Source organism: Pipistrellus hanaki (genome assembly GCF_964339955.1).
Source record: "Pipistrellus hanaki genome assembly, chromosome: 3".
In the NCBI taxonomy this organism is placed as follows: domain Eukaryota; kingdom Metazoa; phylum Chordata; class Mammalia; order Chiroptera; family Vespertilionidae; genus Pipistrellus; species Pipistrellus hanaki.
Window position 1 is genome coordinate 185,661,643 of NC_140505.1, and position 24,737 is coordinate 185,686,379.

The following is a 24,737-nucleotide window of genomic DNA, read 5'->3' on the forward strand; positions in this document are numbered from 1 at the left end:
CCTTCCCTTTCTGCTTTTACCACCCACATACCGTATTTTTCCGGCGTATAAGACGACTTTTGAAACAAAAAAAAGTCAACCGAAAATTGGGGGCAAAAGACCAAAATTGCACAAAAATTACCTGCAGATCTTGACGACAAAGTAAGTCTTTTCTTTGAAGTGGGGGGTAGTCTTATACAGCAAATATAGGCCTAAATCTATGTTTTAACTGCAAAATTAGGGGGTCATCTTATACACCGGAAAATACGGTACTTTGCTGTCAAGATCTGCAGGTAATTTTTGTGCAATTTTGGTCTTTTGCCCCCGATTTTCGGTTGACTTTTTTTTTTCCGTTTAAAAAGTCGTCTTATACGCCGGAAAATACGGTACCTCTAAACATTATAGTTTGGCTGATTTTGAACACAGATTCACATGCTATATGCTAGTATATGACCTGGTCATTATGCTTGCAAAATCCATCCCATGTTGTTGTATGTAGCTGTTATTTATTCTTTTTTATTACTGTACTAGAGGCCCGGTGCACAAAATTGATGCATGCGTGGGGTCTCTAGGCTTGGCCAGCAATCAGGGCCTATTGGGGCCGTCTTGCCCAGTCCTGATTATGGCTGGGCCAGCTGGGGCCTATGGGCAGCAGGCCACTGGCCAGCCTCTGGCTGCCGGACAGGGCCTGCCAGAGGGGGAGAGGGATCGAGGGAGGTTGGCTGTGGGAACACACTGACCACAAGGGGGCAGCTCCTGCATTGACAGTCTGCCCCCTGGTGGTCAGTGTATGTCATAGCGACTGGTTGACCAGTCGTTCGGTCCTAACGGTCGCTTAGGCTTTTGTATATATAGAATGGCATTCCATTTTATGAATATTCCAGAATGTTTTTATCTCTTATATGAGAATATTTCAGTTATTCCCAGTTTGGGCTATTATGAATAATGCTGCTCTGAATATTTTTATATATGTCTTTTTGTGCACATGTGCATGATTTCTGTTGGGTAGATACCTGGGGTGGAATTGCTAGATCATGAAGTATGTCTGTCTTTAACTTTACTAATAGAACAGTAGAGCCAGACTGCATTCCAAAATGGATGTAGCAGTTGACATTTTCACACAATTAGTATGTGAGAAGTCCAATTGTTCCATATCCTTGACAGTACTTATTCTCAGCTCTTAAAGTTTGTAGCTATTCTGGTATATCATGATATATCATGATTTTTTGAGGGGGTATTTTTTCATTATGATTGGTTTTTTTGTGTGTGTGTGTGTGTGTGGTTTTTTTTGTATTTTTCTCACTTACTATTGAGGCGAGGCATTTTTTTCATATATTTATTGGCCATTTAGGTAATATAATTTTTTTGTTTGTTTGATGATGTTCCTCATTGAACCTTTTGCCCATTTTTTATTGAGTTAGCTGCCTTTTTTTTTTTTTTAACTTGTTAGAACTCTTTAATGTTTTGAATATGAGCCATTGATTGGTTTTATATGCCCTGCTTTTTTACTTTCAATCTTTAATGAACAAAAATTCTGAATTTTTGTGTAGTCATATTTATCTTTTTTTTTCTTTTTTTTTTATAATAGGTGCTTTTTGTGTCCTGTGTAAGAGATCCTTCCCTACCCCTAGGTTATGGAAACGTTATTCCATATTATCTTCTAGAAGCTTTATTATTTGTTTTTCACATGTATAGTTCACCTGGAATTGATTTTTGTATATGGTAAATCTTAATTAACTTCTTAGTACTCCTCTGCCTTCAAGATACTTTTTATATTTTGCCCAGATTTTCTGGCTGTCCTCGGCATTCATTGGTCTGGATTACATAGTTTACCATCCGCAGAGCAGATATCTCTTCTAAAGTTTTGGTTTCACTTTGACTTCAAAATGATCTGTTCTCTAAAGAGGCCTTAATAAATATGTTTACTATAAAAATAAAATTAAAAAGACTGAAAAATATATAGATTCATAGTTTGTTTCCTTTTTTTTTTTTAAATTTGAAATCAAAAGAGAAGCTTGTTTCATCAGTGTTTCTCTTAACTATAAAATACTGTTAGACAACTTAAAACTTGCTTCATAAAATAAACAACTGTACTACTTGCAGGATAATTTTAGAACTTTAATCATGTAAATTTTCAGATTAAAAAGCGTCCTTTATTGAACATTGACTTTGCTGATAAAAATAACAGTTTAACAGTAATAGTAGCTACCTCTCTTTCTCTGTCTTTCCATATATTTCAACCTCTTTTTTTGGCTACCGATGGACTGTGTGCAAACCACATCCAGAATGCTTTTAGTTTGTGCCACAAAATATGAAGAAAATGTTTTCAGTTTATGGCAACTAGATCCATGACATACGATGCTACAGGAACTGTTTTTACATGCATGCGAATGGAATAGCAAACTCGCTTGGTTATTGGCAAGGGGAAAGCTGGCTACGTGGCTGATGTTAACATGCTTTTTAAGACAGCCAGATCAAGAAATGTCTGAAGAATCTGAGACTGTAGCAGGAGATGATTTTCAGTTATTAAAACACAGCCTCGGGAAGCCAGGGGAAGGCAGTTTCTTGTGAGCCATTTACAGCTTCGAGAAGGGGAGCGTAGTGCAGGCGCCAGAAAGGAAAACCTGACGTAGCCTCCGGGGAATGCTGCCAGGGGAAGCACACACCAGTGTCCCGCTCTCACCAGAACCCCACCTTGCCCTGCCATTTCTGTTTCTGAGGTTCACAATGGAGGTCATAGCCAAGATATTAGGAATGACTGTGAGTATGTGGAAGTTATGGCTCTCAAGCCACCCACTTCCTTCCTGCCCAGCTCTTGCTTATAACCATTCTCTTTCTCTTTTAAAATTAATGATTAGCCAAAGTGTGGTCTGAGGGTCCCTCCCCACCTGCCATCCAGACCCTTTCAGGGGGTCTGTGAGGTCACAACTATTTTATTAGTACTAGAGTGATGTATGCCTTTTAAACTCATTTTCTCATGACTGAAGAGTTTTTCCAGATGCTACATGACATAAGAGACTACAAAAGGTTGAATGCAAAAACAGAAATTAGGATACAGCTGTTGTCTCTTAAGATATTTGCAAAAATGTAAAACAATGGCACTTTTCTCAAATTTTTATCTTTTAAAATATTTTTAATTTTATATTTTTATTGATTGCAGAGAGGAAGGGAGAGGGAGAGAGAGACAGAAACATCAATGAGAGAGAATCATTGATCTGCTGCCTCCTGCACACTCCCCACCAGGGATCTACCTCATAATCTGGGCATGTGCCCTTGACTGGAATCGAACCTGGGATCCTTCAGTCTGTAGGCCGAGGCTCTATCCACTGAGCCAAACTGGCCAGGGCTGTTTTTTTAAATGAATACTTAGGAATAAATATTTTAAATTTTTCATAGTTTACTTTTTAATATGGTAAATATTGACAGTTATGACCCAAATAAACGAAAGCTCTTTAGGGTCCTTAATAATTTTTAAGAATCTAAAGAGAGCCTGAGGCCAAAAAGTTTGAGAATTACTGCTTTAAATCCCGTCAATTCCAGATGAAATCCTAGTTTCCATGAGGGCTGCAAAGATTGTCTAGCGCCACATGTGTCAAACACAGGCCCGCGGGCCAAATCCAGCCCGCCAGGCCTTGCAATGTGGTCCTCACCGCGCTGTCATCACTGCACTCCGCTGTCAGTTTATGACATTGTCAGTTTATGCCTGTTCAGTAAACCATTTGGCCCGCGATTTAGGCTGGATTTTAGATTTTGGCCCCTTCTCTGATTGAGTTCGACACCCCTAGCTCTAGCCCATTGTTTTAACTGCATTCCCGAAACTTCTGTGCCACACAGTTTAGCGCTTAGTTTTTGTGGAATTGCTTCCTGTGCTAGTTTTCTTCTTCTTAGTAAGAGTGTAAGGCTTCTGAGGACAGGGGTATCGTAAATGAGAGCTTTTGAAGACATCCATGATACTGTTTTTATTTATTTTTCTAAAAATACATTTTATTGATTTTTTTTTTTACAGAGAGGGAGAGGGATAGAGAGTTAGAAACAAGCAGCCTCTTGCACACCCCGCACTGGGTATGGACCCTCAACCAAGGTACATGCCCCTGACCGGTATCGAACCTGAGGCCTTTGAGTCCGCAGGCCGATGCTCTATCCACTGAACCAAACCGGCGAGGGCAGTCCATGATACATACTGCTGTGCACAGCATGAACAGTTGGTAATGATGACGATGATTATTATCTTTGATATCAATATTAAAATTTCCCAAACTCACTGGTTTATTGAAGAACCAATATGCCTTTACAATTTTTTAAACAACCTTAATAGAAATAGCTACTTGATTAAAAACAGCAACGCTACATAAAATCAACATACATATGGGAAAAGATTAAAGCCTTTTTAAAAATCATAAATTGTCAATAAATTGGCTATAAAAGCTGAGTATGTTAGTTGATCTGTTTAATTTTTATGTGACCAACAATTGCTATAAAACCTGAGCATAGGCCCTTGCTCTGAAAACACCGAGCATCGTGCTGGGCACTTAGTAAGCATTCAGCAAAGCCGGTTGAGTTGAATATGCTGTTTCAGTAGCCGGCCATCTTTACTGTTCTTGTAGCAGGCAACTGTCACTCCCTGCCCCCACCTTCAGCTGCGTGTGGGTCTTCAGAAATTAGCCTTATTTTCCTAAGCCCTTTCTGTTAAGGAACTGGCAAGTTATCTTATACTAAGCTAGAGGGCATTAGTTAACTGACCAAACTAAAATAGTAGCTTAGTAGCTGAAGGTGAGGCACATGCCTTTTCCTTCATCCTTGCTGCAGATTAAGTTGTGTGTGTGTGTGTGTGTTTATCAACACTCTCTGGCTTAAAATATTTAAGAATGAATTTAACAGTTTTATGTCAAGGTCCTGCTGTTAATCCCAAAGTTTCCTTCAGAGCTTCTCCCCGGAAGCCTGAGGGTCCCATACAGGTAGCATATTGCCTTGAGAATCAAGCATTATTTCACCATGGTGTTCCTAGAACCGAGCATGATACCTGGCAGGTGGCTCATTTGCTGAATGAATGAAATGAAATTTGTACTATGGCCCTGGATAAACTATTGTAACAGAAGCAGCATCCTTATTTGAGTAAACTAAGAATTTTTTTTTTTTTTTTATCTAAGAGGAATCTTTTTAGAATATTACTACTATATTGAGTTGACTTTGTTTTTCCCCTGCAAAGTAACTGTGTTTATTCCATAAGAATTTATTGGGATGTCCTTTGTACTAGTATTGCTTTAAATGATGGTCATGCAGTGATAAATCAGACTTAGATCGTGTGTTCAGCAAACCTCGTAGTATAAACAGCATACACAAGCCTAGTGGACATAAATACAAAGTTCAGTCGCTAACTCAGCGGAAAGATCCATCCATATCACCTATAGCAAGAGAGAGGAATCAAGAAAGACGTCATAGAAAAGGTTTCGCTAAGCCTGCATCTTGAAGGCTGAAAAGAAATTTGCCCTGTGAGAGGGAAGGCAGTTCCAAGTGAAAACAGCATATACACAGTTTCAGGCACATGAAACCATGGGGTGCTTAAAGCAATGTGGTTTTGTGAGTTGAAGCTGGGAGGTGAACAGGTACCAGGCCTTGTGACAATATCATGCATTGGAAATTAGATTTTATCTTGAAGATGGATGAGAGATATTGCAAAAGCAATGTGGGTTTGCACTTTATAAAAGTAATTCTAATGGCAGTGGAGGTGGGCTGGGTCTTGAGGGTAAGAAAATCAATTAAAAAAACATTTGGAATAAATAGGGTGAGAAACTGTGCCAGGACTAAGGCAGTAGGAATAGGGAAGAAAGTGTATCCTGAAGTAATGTATGTTTGGTGGAAGATGCTAACGAGGTCCCAGATTTTTTCTTTAGGTGGGATGATAGTATTTCCAAGTGAGGCTGAAGGAGAGGATTATTTTACTTAAGTTATGTTTTAGGGCAGTGCTTGGCAAACTCATTAGTCAACAGAGCCAAATATCAACAGTATAGCGATTGAAATTTCTTTTGAGAGCCGAAAACCGACTTTTGCGCATGGGCCACGAAGTTTCAGTCGCACTGTATGTGCGTGCCTACACGTGGTATTTTGTGGAAGAGCCACATTCAAGGGGCCAAGGAGCAGCATGTGGCTCACAAACGACAGTTTGCTGACCACTATTTTAGGGACCCAGAGAACATAAGGCAAAGAAGATTTATGAGCTAGTTGTAAGATGTCTTTGAAGATTGTAACAAAGATCAACATTGGGGAGAGACTCGGGAGTCATCAAGATACAAGTAGTAGTTAAATCTCTGGGAGAGGATAAGGACATGTACATAAAATAGAGAAAGGAAAGGATGACAGATCCAGAGACAGAGAAGCATCGATCTGACCATCAAACTTCAGAGGAAAGGCAAGAGGGGGCAGGGCAGGGGGTAGGGGGAGAGACCAACCAAAGGACTTGTATGCATGCATATAAGTATAACCAATGGACATAAACACTAGAGGGGGTGAAGGCATGAGCAAGGGGGTGGGGGGAGGACAATGGGGAGATAAGGACACATATGTAAAACTTTAATCAATAAAAAAATAAAAAAAAGGAAAAGGATAGGATGAACTCCTGAGGAACATACCAGTAATGAAAGGACAGGTAGAGAAAGGACATGCATCAAAAGAAATGGGTATGAAATGGTCTAAGAGGTGCAAAACAATGAATTTCACCCCTTCTGTGTGGTAAAGGGGCTAAACATGTTCCATGTCAGTTTGGGCATCCAACTAGGCTCAATCTTTGAAGCGATGAGTTGAGTTTGGTTCTCTGACCACAATCCCTGTCCCCCAACTCCCACATACAGAAGCAGCAGCTCCTTACCCAGCCCCAGCCTGCCCCAGATGGGAATCTGAAAACCAACAGTATTGACAAAGGCCTTGAGCTGGCTGCGAATCCAGGGAGGCAGGAGAACTCAGACACAGCCACGGGACCAGGAACTAAAAGAAGGTGCCCCTGGCCCAGTGGCTGGATCTATCTGCATTATCCTTAATTGCCAGATAGGAAAGGAGCTTCCAAAAGAGTTTCAGGTCTTTCTGATGTTTAAATGCCCAAGTTAAAGCAAAGCCAATGAATAATATTCATTGTATTTGGCAACTGGGACTGATAGAGAAAGAAATCAAATTGCAATGATTAATAAGTGAATGAAAGAGAGAAGGACATTGAGACCACAAATAAAATTTTCTTTTTATAAAAGCTTGACTGGGAGAGGAAAGAGGGGAGGGAGGACAAAAGCTCGAGGAGGTTACAGATTAAAGTGCTGGTTTTAGGAATGGGCAGACTTGAACATTTTTATAGGATTTCCAAAGTGTCAAACTGAAGTAGAAGTGACCGGAAACTGCAGAGATCACGGAACAATAGTCACTTGTGTATGGTGGCTGAATAAACCCATTTGCCTATAGCAGTGGTGGGCAAACTCATTAGCCCACAGAGCCAGATATCAACAGGACAACGACTGAAATTTCTTTTGAGAGCCAAATTTTTTAAACTTAAACTTCTTCTAATGCCACTTCAAAACAGACTCGCCCAGACCGTGGTATTTTGTGGAAGAGCCACACTGAAGGGGCCAAAGAGCCGTATGTGGCTCTCGAGCCGCAGTTTGCTGACCACGAGCCTATAGCAATGCTCCCTCAGGCGTTTGTTATTGTTACTGTATTTGTGTTACTTAAGTAACTAGGCTCCTTGCCCACCTGAGCTGGGAATGCTGCTTACCGAGCTGGAGTTGGGGTGTCCTCCTGGTCCATGCTTGTCTCCTGGGAACACCCCCCCGCCCCAGCCTCCTTGCTGGGGTTTTGTTCCTCCCTCACATCTGCTGCTTCACTTAAGACATCTTTTCCTGACGTCATGCTTGAAGTTAGGCCAGTTGCCAGTGACATAGGCAGTCTGGGTTTTCAGTGTTATTAGTGACTCAATGAAAAGTTTATAGCATATTCTTAATAGTCTGCAACCCCAAGTGATGCCCAAACAGATAAATAGTGGTGAGTCTTGGGAACACTGAGGTTGGGGGAGAGAAGACAGCCTTATGTTATTTGATTTTTTTTATATAAGAATCAAAATTGAATTTAAAAGAATTATGCTATATAATCAAGTTTAAAAATGAAACCCTACCATATCAGAAGTGATATTAATAACTATAGTTTTTGAATATGTATTTTTAAACTTGCCTTATTTCCATGGAAAGATGCAGTTTTAATTACATTCTGTGGGTTTAGTTAGGGGCTTGGCTGTGGAGGAACTCTTGAAATCTACTTGCAGGTTAGCTGGTCCCAGGGGTTGATTTAGTCCAGGATCCTCTGAACCTTCCCAACCCCTGTGAAAATCCCAAGGCCAGCCTGGTTATTCTGCAAGAGAAGAGAGAAAACTGGAGTGGTTCACATAGTTGACTGCTGCGGCTGTATATGATCAGATAGTAGGATTACAGTATATACCCTGTTTCCCCGAAAATAAGAAAGTGTCTTATATTAATTTTTGCTTCCAAAAATGCGCTAGATCTTATTTTCAGGGGATGTCTTATTTTTCCATGAAGAAGAATACTGTACACATTTATTGTTAAATGAAAATAAAGGAAATTTATTACCTGTATACGGTACAGTAGTACGGTAGTTGTCAACACAAACCAGACAAACTGTGAATCCTACAGTATCAGGAATTTACTCATTTATTCAATGACAATCATGTCATCATCTTCTGGAAGATCATCATAACAATCCAATTCCTGAATTTCCTGGTGAATTTCTTGTGACTCCATTTCTTTCAGAATCAGTGGACCAAATCTCTCATGTTTAGCCTAGGGCGGGCCTTATTTTCTGGGGGATGCCTTATATGTCACTCAGAAGGAAACCTGTAAGTAGGTCTTATTTTCAGAGGATGTCTTATTTTCGGGGAAACACGGTAGTTCTGAACATTTCAAACTGATATTTTGAAGGAATTTGCTCATACCTTAGAAGGAAAGTAGGACTGTAGATAAAACTTCAACTAGATCATTTCAAATGTTGATTTTAGAATTAAACTTTATGTTTATCTTGAGTATGAATCCATCTGATACAGAGGCTCACAGCCCTGTGGAGAGTAATGAAGCTGGAACACTGCCCAGTCTCCCTTGCCTGCCTCTCCACTGCTTTCACTCCTTTTCTCTCACTGGATGACAGAGTCCGGGACCAGCTGCCAAGCAGGCAAAGGGCTGAGCTGGCCACCGTGTCCTAAGCTTGTCTGTTAACAAGATATGTAATAATGAGCTACTTTATGAAGTTGGTACAGCGTTTAGACTACTGGTAAGTCTAGAGAAGCAGTCCTGTTTAGCCTGGGCAGAAACTAATCAGAATAGAGACCCGAAAATTAGAGTTGTCATCTTAATGATTTGTAGTGACAGTAAATTAAAGCAGTGTTTTTCAACCTTTTTTGGGCAAAGGCACACTTGTTTCATGAAAAAAATCACGAGGCACACCACCATTAGAAAATGTTAAAAAATTTAACTCTGTGCCTACATTGACTATATATAAAGTAATTCTCTTGAATAGGAATCAAATAAACACAAAGAAAGTATTTTATAATTACTTTATTATAAAATATTAAGTAAACAAAATAGTGAAAAATTATAAAATTCTTGTCTTGTCTGCACCTACGGCACACCAGGCAACATCTCGCGGCACACTAGTGTGCCGCGGAACAGCGGTTGAAAAACGCTGAATTAAAGAATCCAGTCTGTCTCTGAGGTACTGAGGGTCACACATAACTGCATAGCTCCCATTCTCCGTGAGGGCCAGATCCATCTTGGAAGTGGCAGCTGGCTTCTTCCATGTCCCCCAGTGCCTTTTATTTAATGGGGAGCATCTGTGTTGAAGCACTGGGGTATAGGGATCATGTCAGGATTCAGTTCAGTTTATGTTTATTAAACTGCTACCTGATACCAAATTCAAAGATGTGTGAGACAGATATCTTGTTGTCTTGAGTGAAGGAAATAGACCCATGGATATTACCAATATTACATGGTATACCTCAGAGGAGGAACACTTAGTGGAGCCAGGGAGGGTAAACTTCAAAACAATACCCGAGGCAGATCTCAAGAGAGGAGTGGAAGGGAATTAGGCAAAGGGTCCTCAGAGACATCAGTGCCAGGAAGTCATGTGGGCAAGGAAACCAATAGCAGTCCATGTGAACAGAGTGTGAAGTGATGATGCAGCTAAGAGAGAGCTTGAATTTTACCCCAAAAGTAATGTGTAACTCTTTGAGTGAATTTTGGCAGTGATATATTCAGAGATCAAATTTTCTTTTTAGAGATTGCTGGGACAGTGTATAGTAGGAGGATAGGGATAGTAATTAAAGTATTACTAATACTCATTACATAGCACAATTCCGTCTAAGTTTTGTTTATTCAAATACTAAAAAAACAAAGTGACATAGAGGTGATGGCAGATAAGGGGGCAGCAGATGTTTGCAAGTCTCGCTGAAGTCCCACCTCAAACACTGTGACATAAGGTGGGACTGAAGCTGTCATTTACAGTCTGTAGCCCTGGGGAATGGGATGCACTTCCTTGGACAGAAACATTGATTGTGAAACTAAGGGGCCAATTTCCAAACAGCGACAAGCTTTCTGGCACAGTGTGGGCGCTAATGGCGGATACATTTCTGCCAGTTTTGTCTGGCATTGTTTTGCCCACCTGTACACACACAGAGGTCCAACCTCGAACAGAATATCCTCCTGATGTTCGTTTTTGCCGTTATAACATGAAGTGACAGGCTTGGGGTCTCTAAGTATCAATTAATAAATGACTGTCATTTCATATATTTTGATGTATTTGAATATTCACAGATATATAAATATGTATTTCATATATATTAAGAGACATTTCATCTTGAAATGAAAAAACATTTCACAGCATTTATTAGCATCTTGCTATGATCTGATTTGATTTTTAAGAGGCCATTCCAGCCATTACTTGGGAATGGATTGGGGAGGAGCAAGAATAGGCTCACAAGTGAGAAGTGATGATGGCAACGCAAATGAAGAATTGTGGGTAGATCCGAGATGCATATTGTGGAAGCACAAATGACAGGACTTGCTGATGGCTGTGAGAGGACTGGGCTAGAGTGGGAAATCCAAGATGAATCTGAGGTTCTGACCAGCAGCTAGGTGGAGGATGGCGCCCCTGTTTGAGACAGGGGAGATATGGAGAAAGAGGTCTGGGAAGGGATGAAGAGGGAAATTTGGGATGCAATATTAAATCTAAAGCGATTATGAGACATCCTCACATGAAATGGAGAAGTTGAAAAGGCAATTTGCTATTTTTCTGGTAGGACACGAGGGTAAAATAAATAATAAAAGTCTAATGTAGGTTTTAATGTTTCTTCAGCAAGCATTCATATTTCAGTTCATATTCTTAATAACCACTTGGCTTTACTAGTATTGAGCATGTGGTTGGTGCTGCTTTGTACTAAGTGTTCACATATTTTATTTAAACTTCCAAAGAACCCTCTGAGAAAGATGCTGTTACTGTTTCCAGTGTTGAATGAGGAAGCTGAGGCTTGAGCGGTTAGGCTATTAGCTGGTAGATAAGTGGTTCCCAACCTCTTCTTGGCCATGCCCTAAGAATCTCTAAAATCCTGATGTCCCTCCTCCCCTGTGATATTTAATTCTTACTATTCAAAAAGTGAGCTCCTATGCACATGGAGGAAGCCTCAAAGGCCATTTACTTGGTCTAAACATGGCATCCATGAAAGAGAAAAATAAAAGAACAAAAGGACAATTGAAATACTAGGAAGAAATCACTAAGGAATTGTTGGAGAAGCCTGAATGCGTACTGGGCTGCCTGAATTCTGAACTTGTGTTCCGCCATTTGCTATGGCATCTTGCTACGAGTGTGTGGCTTACTGTGATTTTTCTCTCTTTTCAGGGTTTTGGTTTTTGCACTGAATGTAGTCTAGATTCATCTTCACGGGCGTGTGTTGCCCCAGGATACTGTCAAAGGTAAGTTTTTAAAATTTCTTTTTACCCAGTATCAGCATTGAATGGGAAAGTCTTCGTCTTAATAAGAATAGAAGTACATGTTGATGTCATTACTTATTTCCAGAGTTCTCACGGAAGGGTATTTAGAGTGTTCATCACATCAGCCCTTTGTATTTCTACATTGGTAGGTCCCCTTAAAAAGCATTTGTATTTAGGTTGATACTGATATTTGGTGTCTCGTCGTTTTATGAAGCTGTAATTTGTCATTAGGATTTAGCAATTCCACAGTTTTATGTGAGTGTATTCCTAGCTTCTCTGCTAGTCTGTCCCTGCTGCAGTTTGTAGTCCACATTACTGCCCGCGTCAGCTTTCTAAATGAGAGATTCACTCATGTCAGTCCTTTGCTTAAACAGCTCTCATGGCTCCCAGTTGCTACAGATTTCATCCTTTCAAAACCTAATTGCAACCAACATTTCTGGCTTCTTTCTTACTGAACCCCTATCCGTAAGCCTTTTCCTATTTCCCAGATAGTTCTTTCTCACAGCTTTGTGCCTTGATTGATACTTTGCTCTTTGCTTAGAGTTTGGAAGAGGGGAGAAAAATGCAACTACACTCTTCCTTCTTGTATATTTTCTATTGTCCCCTTCTAGATTCTCTTGGCGATTTTCTTTTTCATCTGTGTTCTAGGAGCATCTGTCATTATTATAGTAACAAAGCATTCATTACTTTACATTAGAGTTGTTTATTAGTATTTTGTCTCCTTTACTAGTCCATAAACCCTTTGAAACTTCTTGGAGAGGAACTGTTCTTCTGTGCCTGTTGTCTGCTCCTAGACACCTTGTTCAGTGTTATACATATATTAGAGGCCCGGTGCATGAAATTTGTGCATGGGGGGGCGGGGGGGGCCTCAGCCCAGCCTGCAACCTCTTCAATCTGGGACCCCCTGGGGGATGTCTGACTGTGGGTTTTTAGGCCTGGGATCAGGCCTAAAAACCGGCAGTCGAACATCCCTCTCACAATCCAGGACCACTGGCTCCTAACTGCTTACCTGCCTGCCCGCCTGATCACCCCTAAACTGCCTCTGCCTGCCGGCCTGATTGCCCCTAACTGTGACCCCTGCCAGCCTGATCACTCCCTTACCACTTCTGCCTGCTGGCCTGATCACCCCTAACTGCCCTCCTCCCTCTTCCCCCCTGCTGGCCTGGTCACCCCTTACTGCCCCTCCTGCCAGTGAGGTTGCCCCTCACTGCCCTCCCCCCAACCCCCGCCAGCCTGGTCACCCCCAGCTGACCCCCCTGCCGGCCTTGTCGCCCCATGCAGCCTGCTGTTAGATCTTCCATCTGGTTGTTTCTGTTGTGATGGCCCCTGGCTTTTTATATATTAGAATTATTTAATTTAATCTTATAACACCACCTCCTGAACAGTTTTATGGGTAAAAATAATGAAAATTAAAAAGGTAAGTAACTTGCGCAAGATTACACAGCTACCAAGTGTCAAAGAGTAATGATTTTGCCCGTTCAAAACCAGTGCTTATTGTACTAGGCCACATTAGCCTAGCACCATCTGGCATGTGGTTGGGACTCAGTAAATATTTATTGAATTGCTATCTATAGCAGTTTAAGTGAAAAGGACTTTAGTTGATTAATCTAGTCATTCCTACATGGAGATTTATTGAATTCCCATTAAATACAGCTACATAGTTTTAAATAAACTGTGAGTATAGAGTGTAATGAGATATAGTGTCTGGTACTAAAAGGTCAACAGTCTAATAGGAAAGGCATATATGCAAGCAAATAAATCCAATAAAGTTGCAGATCCTATAACAGTTCAAATAAGATCCGCTGGGGACACTGAAGGAGAAATCAGCAGTTCTACCTTTCTAAGAGCTGTGTCTTAATGAGGACTATCAGGGGAGGAAGGGGCACAGGGAATAATATGAATAAAGCCATGGACTCCTGACACAGTCTGGCATATTTGTGAATCTATAAGTAGCTCAGTGTGGTTGGAACAAAAGGAACAAAAGGCCTGGCTAGTGACACTGGAGAGACAGGTGAAGGCTGGATCCTGGAAGGCTTTGAAAATATTAGCGTATTTGCCAACTTTTAGAGGGGACCTAGCACAGATGCTGTATGACATTCCTCATAGTTGGTCATTAACATTTGTCGGGTCCTGTGTGTGCTGAAGCACTGTGCCAGGTCACAACTATCTGTCACTTACTGTGTATGGCAAATTGATGACAGCTCTGAGGTGAAATGATGTGCTGAAGCGGAAATGAAGTGCTTATGTTGTCACGTCATTTTTGACAGCTTTACCACCACTTGTTCACCCCGCCAGTTAATGTTCACATAACTGGACTTTGTCACGGCTTTGTCATCACCCCGTTAGCACCGATACACTGGACCCTATGTCACTTCCCACGTGGAACCCCTCGCTTAACCATAGACTTCTGCATTGCCTGATTCTCCTTCCGTATTGTCAAAAGGACAGTAAACTGACCTAGAACCTCAGACACAACTATAAGCTATGCCTTCAAATAAGAATGTCATCAAGACTTTTTCAAAAAACACATGAAAAATATTAAGGGTAGTTTCAAAACAACAAGAAAATGAGAGGGAGCAAATTAAATAAAGGACAAATAATAAACAGGTATGTGTATGAAATACAGTAAGTAGGCAGGTTATATGGTGTTAATCAGGAAGGGTTTTTAGAATTACAAAATGACTGAATATGAGAAGGATGGGAATGTGTGGCGAGAGTGGAAGGTTTGCCTTAGTGAAGGCTCACTGTCCCCACAGGCACCAACCACATTTAGCCACCAAGTTGGAACTGAAAGGGACCCACTAAATAATATTCTATTTCCTGTCTACATTCTGAAACAATGGAAACACGATGAAGGAGTAAGACAGGCAGAGAACAAAATTTCACTTTTATTCTAAGTTGGCATGGGAGAACTGAATTCCAGGTTTTCTCCCCCAGCAGCACTAGTCTGGGATGGAAAGCACTGTTCTCCTAGAAGGAAGAAAGGAGCAGAGCAGAATAGGTACCCCCCAGGGGAAGGGGGGACAAAGTTGGGGGGGAGACTCTGCAAGCACAGTTTCCTCTTCTAGGCTCACAGCAGGAGCCAAGGCTATGATAAGAGGAGGAATAGCAAACTGACCGATACTGCCCTGTGTGGAGGGGAGCGTCAGGGGTGAGGAAGAAGTGTTTCTCCTCTGACACTCACCAGCTTTTGTCTCTTACATAGTAAATGGCTGTCAGCAGGGGCGTGTCTGTCCCCCTGAGGTCAGGGATAGTCTCAGGACCGTCCCACTCTTACTTTCATGGGGACACCACCCCACTACCAATCGCTGTTCTCTTGGGACCTCTCTTGGGACCATCAAGAGATTTTGTCCCCAGAAGATTCTAAAATGGCTCAAAATGGTATACAAATTATATGAACTCAAAGGCTAACCAAAATCATTTCAGCACTGTCCCTGCCACCACCAAATTTAAAAAGTAAGCCTACCTCCAGCCCAAGAGCAGATAAAGTTACGTTCCCTGAATGCAATGCTCAGTCTTGCCAAAGATTGTAGCACCGACACATTGGCATTGGAGAGAGGGAAGGATGGGTGAGCTTCTCTTGGTTTGAGCCTCACCATGCTCCCGTTAGTCCATGCCAGTGTCCAGAATATATGATTTGGACACTGCCACCATTTGGAACAGTCTGCCAGCAAGAGGTTAAATCTGGAACTGTGCCTTTATCATATCTACGGGAGAGGGGAAGGGAACCGTAATGCACATGTTTTCTCTTTTAAAGATTACTATTTGAAATATCACCTCCTTCTCGCAAAATGTAGATGTTTATAGTGGCGGCCCCAGTCACCAGCTTCCCTCTCTTCCTCTCTCCCTCCCTGCCTCTGTTCTTCCTCCCTCTTTCTCTTTTCTCCTTCCCTGATGTGAAGTATTGTGAGAAACATCTTAATTTCCAATTCCCCTTTGAATTGCCTATGGAAGCCTAGCACAAACAATTTAAACCTAGCTCACTGGTTTTGCAGCTCATGTGCTATTTCAAATTTAGTTGCCTTGCAGCTTATATGCATCAAATAATTGTTCTCATTAATATCCAAAAGGCCTGCGTGAAGAAAGTCTTTTTTCCTAAAGTCTAACAATCTTTGTCTCAGCCATGCCTGCTGAGGGAAAGCTGTGTCGGCATAATTCAAGGTCAGGCATCAGCCTTCTGTGCTTTGAAGCTACCCAGGCCTGCTAATGCCCTATTCCCTTTACTGAGGCCAGCACAGCTGGCGTTTGCCTGCTAGGTCAGAGTGGCTAGTGTATGCCGAGACCACTTGTGCCTCTGACATCTAGAGCTTTCAGTGCTGCCACCGCGGCAGAGCGTGGCTCATTTCTTTGCTGAGGCCGGCAAAGCCCTCCAGCCTTCGCTAAGGCTTTCTGTGCCCGTACGTGCAGCCTGTCTCTATAGAAACTGCCACTACCCGCCGAAACCGGTTTGGCTCAATGGATAGAGTGTCGGCTTGGGGACTGAAGGGACCCGGGTTCGATTCCGGTCAAGGGCATGTACCTTGGTTGCGGGCACGTCCCCAGTAGGGGGTGTGCAAAAGGCAGCTGATCGATGACTCTCATCGATGTTTCAACTCTGTATCTCTCTCCCTTCCTTTCTGTACAAAAATCAATAAAATATATTTAAAGAGGGGGAAAAAAAGAAAAAAGAAGAAACTGCCACTACCTGAAGACAGAGTTGCCATAACTACAGTCACCACTAAGGTCAGAATACAGTGTGGCCTGTGGTTTATAAACCTGTAATTTGGCCTCAGTAATTAAAAGCTAGGGTACAACTGTAAAAGCTCAATGGCCCAATGTAAAACCTCTTCAGGGTCAGAACACTTTGCCCCCCTCAGTAAAGACCAAGGCCCTAAGTCCTGGCCCCCACAGAAGCCTCAGGAATTCCACATGTACATTACTCCGCAAATTTTACTTCCAGTCTGTTTATCAAGACTGATCTCATCCAGTAGGTGTTAGGGTTTGTGAGATACCCAATAGGCAGCACTCTTAATTTTCCCTTGGCTGAATTCTGTACCAATTGAGAAATAAGATAAGAGAAAGGCATTTGGGAGACCAAAAACATAATTAGCTCTTTCTATGAAAATTAAATTGATAGCACTGGAAAAACTCAATCAACATATCTAGGAAGATTTGGTATGTAAATTACTTCCAAATGTCTTTAAGTTCTAATGCTACTTTCCTGAGACAGAGATTGTGTTTCGGAGATAATGCATTATAGGCACAGCTGACCAAGAAAGGTCCCCACTCTCTCAGTGCCATTTCCATTTGAATGTGCTGGGAAAAAGGAATGCTTCTTCCCTCTCCAAGGTTCCCTCCTGGCTCTTCTCCACGCCACACACACCGCCCCAGAGGAGGTACAGGATCTTATCTGAAGGCACGTCCAGAGGGAGAAACAAGATATGTGATCTCTCTCTTCCTTTTGGAAGCCAGCCTTCCCCAGGGAGCGCCCATTCTCCTCTGCTCCTGCCCCTATCAATGCAGGCCCCTCACAATCACCTGCGAACGGGCAGGTCTGAAGAGTTCTGGGGTTCAGGGTTAAGTTCACGTGCCTGCAGATTCAAGCTGAATCCTCCAGTTTAGCTTTATTCATAATAGAGATGATATTTTGGTCTCCCACATGCCTCCATAAAGAGATTTCTCTGCACACGCAGAAAGTACACTATGAAGCATCTTTTCAGCTTTTATATTTTATATGAGCCTTTTAAAGCATTTGAAATATTTAAAAATATTTGTACCTGCATGTATAATACAGATATTTGTGTCACTTTTGAGTAATGATTACTCAGTACTTACTTATTTAATGAATTAATTTGAATGTTGCATAAACTTATAGTTGCTCTTAATAAACTTTTACTAATTCATTGTATTCTTGGAGGAAAATTACTTTTTATTGTCATGCCCTATGAATAACCTGTTCTCTTATAAAAAGAAATTGACATTTAATTTATTAAGCACATTTTCTTAAAATAAAACAAGTAGAATCAATCATTAGAGTACAGCTTAATTTCAGTCATAAAATATCACAAGTGTGAACATAAGTTATAAATGCAAGAAACCCAGCCAGTTTTAATAGCCTAGCTTAATATCCAGGCAGTACAATTGGCTGCCGCATAACAATCCTATCTAATAAAGAGGGAATATGCTAATTGACCATCACACCCTCACAAGGTGGTGGCACCCACAGCCACAAGATGGCAGTGCCCAGTCCCCTCAGCCCTGCCTCATCCAGCTAGAGTTCCCCAGTCTCTTCAGCCTCGCCTCATTCAGCCGGAGTCCACCAGTCCCCTCAGGCCCTCCTCACCCAGTCCCTGCAGCATCCAGCCTCATCTATCCTCAGTCCCCAAGTCCCCTCAGACCCATGGGGAAGGCAGTTGGGGGCCATTGGGCTGGCAGGGGAAAACAGTTGGAGGCGATGGGGCCGGCAGGGGATGATCATGTCAGCAGGGAGCAGTTAAGCATCAATCAGGCCTGCATGAGAGCAGTTAGGGGGCTATCAGGCTGGCAGGCAGAGTGGTTAGGGGCAATCAGACAGACAGGCAGGTGAGTAGTTAGGAGCCACAGTCCTGGATTGTGAGAGGGATGTCCAACTGCTAATTTAGGATCAGGCTATACTGGCAGTCAAACATCCTCCTAGGGGTCCCAGATTGGAGAAGATGCAGGCTGGGCTGAGGGACACACATCCCCATACACGAATTTCATGCACCGGGCCTCTAGTTGATTCAATGCTTTACTTGGGTAGACATCCTAGTATTTGTACTGTATGAGTTACTGAAGATTTTCACTATCACTTCTGCCAAAAGACAAATAAAAAGAAAATTGTCTAGTACTGTTCAATACTCCAATGTCTTAAACTTTTGCTAGCTAACCTTCCTCAAGGTAGGGAAAATTCCCTCTCTACTTCAGTTATATGTGTATAGACAGTCAGATGTACATACACATACACACACACACACACACAGGTTAAGGTCGTACTTCACAGTGTACTGTATCAGTAACAGAATTTTAGTCTAATCTTTGAAAAAACAAATGTCTGAACTGAATTCCTTGTGTGTTTTTCTCTTCCTCCCTCTCTTAGGCAGTACTTGTGTGTTTCTGCAGAGTTTTGCACAGAGTCTGTTCCCATGCAAACCAATGAGGGAGAAGTATCGGAAGAAAGTGGTTCCAAGGTCAGTGAATTGCTAAAGGTGTAAACAATATGAGTAGAAATGAAAAGCAGAGACATGGGATGAGTGGAATGGGTGTTTTGTTTTAGGTGAATTTAGAAATTACATTGATTTAAGGTAGACAACCTTAGATTGAGGTTTTTTCCCTCAATATCCATTTTTGTTATGCCACATGAGAAATTTGAAACAGATTTTACTGAACTCCTGGAGAACTTAATGATTAATTTGTAGAATACTTTACCTTTTAATATTTTGTTATACAAGTTATTTATACTTATTTGAAAATTAAAACAAATTTCACTTTACCTTTTAGTATTTTGTTATGCAAATTATATATATATATATATATATATATATATATATATATAAATACTAATTTGAAAAATTAAAATAAATCGAAAGTGTGTACAGTAAAATGTAGAAGTATTCCTGTTGCACAGAGGCATCACTGATTACTTTTTACACATTTTTTATTATACATTTTTAAGTAGTAGCTTATTGTTTTTTTAATTAATTATTTATTGCCAAAATAAATTATTTTGAAAGTCATTTGAAAGACACTAAGACTCAACAGATACAGATTCCAAATTCATATTCTGTCCAACCCCTATCACTGTCTCTGTCATGCCATTGGTTTGGTTTTTCAAGCTAAAGCTTAAGTGACTGTTATCACTGTCAAACCCTCTATATAAATAGTTATCTGTGTATTTATGTATAACAGTATGATCTGTCTTTGTGTCCTGAATCTGCTTGGCTCTTTCTCTGTTTGGAAATATAGGACCCTCAGTAGCACCCTCACTTCACCTCCCTCCTTCTCCTTTCATTGTTGTCTCTAGTCCCCCCCTGGAAGTGCCAAGGATGCCTCACACTGTGTCCAGGCCAGTGCCCAGCACTTACAGCATTATTGTCTGCCCTGGACCCTCCTAAGGGGATTCCTTTTTTTGTCTCCCCTGCTACTGGTAGTCTCTGTTGAAAGGCTTATTCCTTCACCAGAGTAAAAGTGGAGAGGCGTCAAAATGTCACTGAGAATGGTCAAAACATCACGTTGTGTGGAAGATGCCAGGAACAAAAGGTCCTTTTGTGTGATTCCATTTATATGAAATAATGCAGAATAGATAAGTACATTGAGATAAAACACAGCCTGGTGTTTATCAGGGGCTGTTTGGGGGAGAAGAGAAAATGAGGAATAAGTACTTAGTAGGTACAGGGTTTCTAGTTGGGGTGATGGAAATGTTTTGGAACTTGATAGAGATGATAGTTGTACAACATTGTGAATATACCAAATGCCACTGAATTGTTCAACTTATAATGGTTAATTTTATGTTATGTGAATTTCACATCAGTAAATTATTATTATTTTTTTGTTAATCCTTACTCAAGAATATTTTTCCGTTGAATTTTAGAAAGAGTGGAAGGGAGTGGGAGAGATAGAGGGAGAAACATCAATGTGAGAGAGCCACTTTGATTGGTTGCCTTCTGCATGCGAGCGAGCCTACAATCAAGGTACATGCCCTTGACCAGAATCGAACCTGGGATCCTTCAGTCCTAGGCTGACGCTCTATCCACTGAGCCAAACTGGTTGAGACATATCAGTAAATATTTTTTTTAAAGACAGGAAAAAAAATACAGTCAAACCTTGATTCTTGAATGTCTCCCATCTCAAACAATTCACTTCTCAACGTGACAACCCTTTCATGCTGATACTTGTAAGATCAGTCACATGTCTCTCAGATGACAAACAAAGGAGAGAATGTGCAAGTAAGAGTCAGTTTACCAGAAAGGATCCAAGATGGCGGTGTAGGTAAACACACCTAAACTGCTGCCATGCACAACAATTTCAAAACTACAACTGAAAGACAAAACATCTACTACCCAGAACCACGGGAAAGCTGGCTCAGGGGAAGCTCTACAATTAGACTTAAAGAGAAAAGAGCATTCAGAGCACAAGTGCTGAAAAACTGGGGTACTGAGGTGTGAGCGCCATCGGGCTGGCAGCGGATCCTGGCTGGTGGAGGGCGTTGCTTTCTTCAACCTGAAGACAGACAATCTCCCAATCTCTCTGAAATCCAGTTTCTGGGGAGAAGCTAGACTGTCTGCCATCAGGTCTGAAAGTGAGGATGGCTTGCTTGCAGAGCTGCGCGCAAGAATAATTGTTTGCTGTGCTGGGGCGCAAGATGCAGGGACGTGGTCGGAGAGACACAGAAGGCTGACGCAGCCATTGCTGTTTGTCACGCCCTAACCTAGTGACGCCCTAACCTATTGACGCCCCACACAATCTACAAATACACCCAAGCTCCAAGCAGCAGCTTTTGCATATGAATGGCCTTCTCTATTGCAGTTTAACCTAGCAAACTTGCAACCTGGTGCAGACAGCTCCAAAGCCTCCAAACTCTACGCAGGGAGGAGAGGACTGTGGTTCTCACTTTAGCTCCTGCAGAGTGGCCTCAGACAGTGGCTCAACTGAACCCCATTGGAGATCCAGAAGCCAGTGTATCTAGTGATCAGTGTGAGACACCAGATTTCAACTCCTCACATCCATAAGTGACACTTCGGGAGGCAGACTCAGTGAGCACCAAAGCCCTCTGAAACAAGGCCTGCACCATAAGCGTGTTTCCAGCGCAACAGTTCTTCCATTATAGACACAGCGGGTCCTCACAGCCAATTGGCCTGGAGGTCAATTCCTCCCAGTGTACCAACAGCAACCAAGGCTTAACTACAGACTTTGCACTCAGCCCACAAAGATGTGTACCAAGAGAATCACCTTGGGTGATTGGGGAAGCTGAGCTACTGGCCACTATAGGTCACCTACCACACAAAGCCACTCCATCAACTCAGGGAGGCAACCAAAATGCAGAGACACAGAAGCATGTCACAAATGGGAGAGATGGAGAAAAGTAAACTACTGGATGACACAGAGTTCAGAATCACATTTATAAGGTTACTCAAGAATCTTCTAAAAACTGCTGAGAAACTTGAAGAGACTTTCGAGGACCTTAATGAGAATGCCAAAAAAAATGGAAAAGGACCAGTCAGAAATTAAGCATACACTGTCTGAAATAAAGAATATATAGAAACTCAACTGTAGATCAATGTACCCCAAGTGTCAAATCAAAGATCTGGAATATGAGGAAACAAAAAACACCCAACCAGAGAGGCAGAAAGAAAGAAGAATCCAAAAATGTGAGGATAGTGTAAGGAGCTTCTGGGATGGCTTTAAGTGTACTAACATCCGGATTTTTGGGGTGCCAGAAGAAGAGAGAGAGAAGGATATTGAAGGCCTATTGAAAGAAATAATGACAGAAAACTTTCCCTTTCTGGTGAAAGAAATAGACTTACAAGTTCAGGAAGCACACAAAACCCCAAACAAGAGAAATCCAAAGAGGACCACACCAAGACACATCATAATTAAAATACCAAGGGCAAAAGACAAAGAGAGAATCTTGAAAGCAGCAAGAGAAAAACAGTTAGTTACCTACAAGGGAGTACCCATATGACTGTCAGCTGATTTCTTAACAGAAACTATGCAGGCCAGAAGGGAGTGGCAAGAAATATTCAAAGTGATGAACTTCAAGAACCTACAATCAAGATTACTGTATTCAGCAAAGCTATCATTCAAAATTGAAGGTCAGATAAAGAGCTTCACAGACAAGAAAAAGCTAAAGGAGTTCATCACCACCAAACCAGGATTACATGAAATGCTGAAGGGTATTCTTTAAGAAGAGGAAGAAGAAGAAGAAAAAGGTAAAGGTAAAAATTATGAACAACAAAAAGACATTAAATACATACCTACCAACAAGTGAATCTGAAAATCAAGTGAATAATAAATCTGAAGAACAGAATGGACTGGTGAATATAATAGAATCAAAGATATAGAAAGGGAGTGGACTGCCGAAACCTGTTTGGCTCAGTGGATAGAGCGTCGGCCTGCAGACTGAAAGGTCCCGGGTTCGATTCCAGTCAAGGGCATGTACCTTGGTTGCGGGCACATTCCCAGTGGGGGGCATGCAGGAGGCAGCTGATCGATGATTCTCTCTCACCAATGTTTCTAACTCTATCCCTCTCTCTTCTTCTCTGTAAAAAAATCAATAAAATATTTAAAAAAAAAAAAAGAATTTAGAGGTCAGTAGAGGATGATTACAGTAATAATGCTCATTAATTTTAAAAAAAACATTAAAAAAAAAAGGGAGTGGACTGACAACTCTCAGGGGGAAGGGGGTTTGAGGGGTGTGGGAAGAGATTGGACAAAAATCTTACACCTATGGATGAAGACAGTGGCAGAGGGTAAGGACATGGGGTGGGGTGGGGAATCAGGTGGAGGGAAGCTATGGTGGGGGGGGGGAAGAGGAACACCTATAATAATCTGAACAATAAAGATTTATTATAGTAAAAAAAAGTCAGTTTACCAGTGTTAAAATCACAATATATTGTGCTATGAATATTTTCATGGTTTTTTGCCTTTGTTGCTGCTTATAATTATTATTAAGTTTTCATTTTTTACTATACACTTCCTTCCCTTTTTGTTAGATTTTCATTTATATTTCATATCCTTTTTGTTTTTAAAGTGTTCATTTATAGATTAAATATACATTAAACATGTACTATATAAAAGAAGGGTTACAACAGGGAGTCACTTGGAGGTCTGAAATGGATTAATTCAATTTAATGGGGAAAGTGATTCGGTTTCAAACAACCTTCGGAGGGAATTAAGTTCAAGCAACGAGATTCCACTGTGTCTGTGAATTCCCATCAGGCCAGTCCTCGCTGCCCATGGGCCTCATGCAGTGCTTCACTGCGTGTGGAGAGGCCACCCCTTCTCCGCTCTGTTGTGCTTTGTGGGCTGGGCTTCGCAGCAGTGCTGTTTGAGCCCCAAGTCTCAGGGTCCCTCATGAAAACAGCTCCTTAGCCAAAACCGGTTTGGCTCAGTGGATAAAACATCGTCCTGCGGACTGGAAGGTCCCAGGTTCGATTCCAGTCAAGGGCATGTACCTTGGTTGTGGACACATCCCCGGTGCAGGATATGCAACAGGCAGCTGATCAATGTTTCTCATTGATGTTCCAAACTCTCTGTTTTTTTGATTCTCCCTTCCTCTCTTTTAAAAACTCAATAAAATATATATTTTTAAAAACAAGAAAACAGCTCTTTTAGCTTCTTTCTGAATCCCCCCTCTCTACAGTCCATGGGTTGGGGAGAGAAATAGATATTGGCCTGTTCTCTTGTTTGTTTTATTCCCATCTCACCAGAAGAAACATAAATAATAAATTAATTAATTTTTTAAAAAGCAGAAGTCTATAGACTTGCATCAGATTCATCTAGATCACATGTGTCAAACACAAGGCCCACGGGCCAATTCCAGCCCGCCAGGCCTTGCAATGTGGCCCGCACCGCGCTGTCATCACTGCACTCCGCTGTCAGTTTATGACATTGTCAGTTTATGACTGTTCAGTAAACCATTCGGCCCGCGATTTAGGCTGGATTTTAGATTTTGGCCCCTTCTCTGATTGAGTTCGACACCCCTAATCTAGATCCTGAAGCTCATTTAGGATTAGTCAGAAT

General features: G+C 41.5%; 1 protein-coding gene across 3 annotated transcripts in view; it reads left to right on the forward strand.

The window, feature by feature from the left end:
* TNRC6B (trinucleotide repeat containing adaptor 6B) overlaps positions 1-24,737 on the forward strand; it is a 217,381-nt gene that overhangs the window by 37,391 nt on the left and 155,253 nt on the right. For all 3 annotated transcript variants that reach the window (XM_084879087.1, XM_084879089.1, XM_084879086.1), the window contains 2 exons: positions 11,908-11,981; positions 19,096-19,186. In XM_084879087.1, the coding sequence (XP_084735213.1) occupies positions 19,142-19,186 (45 nt within the window). In that variant the 5' untranslated portion in view covers positions 11,908-11,981; positions 19,096-19,141. Of the gene's footprint in view, positions 1-11,907; positions 11,982-19,095; positions 19,187-24,737 lie in introns of those variants that run through there.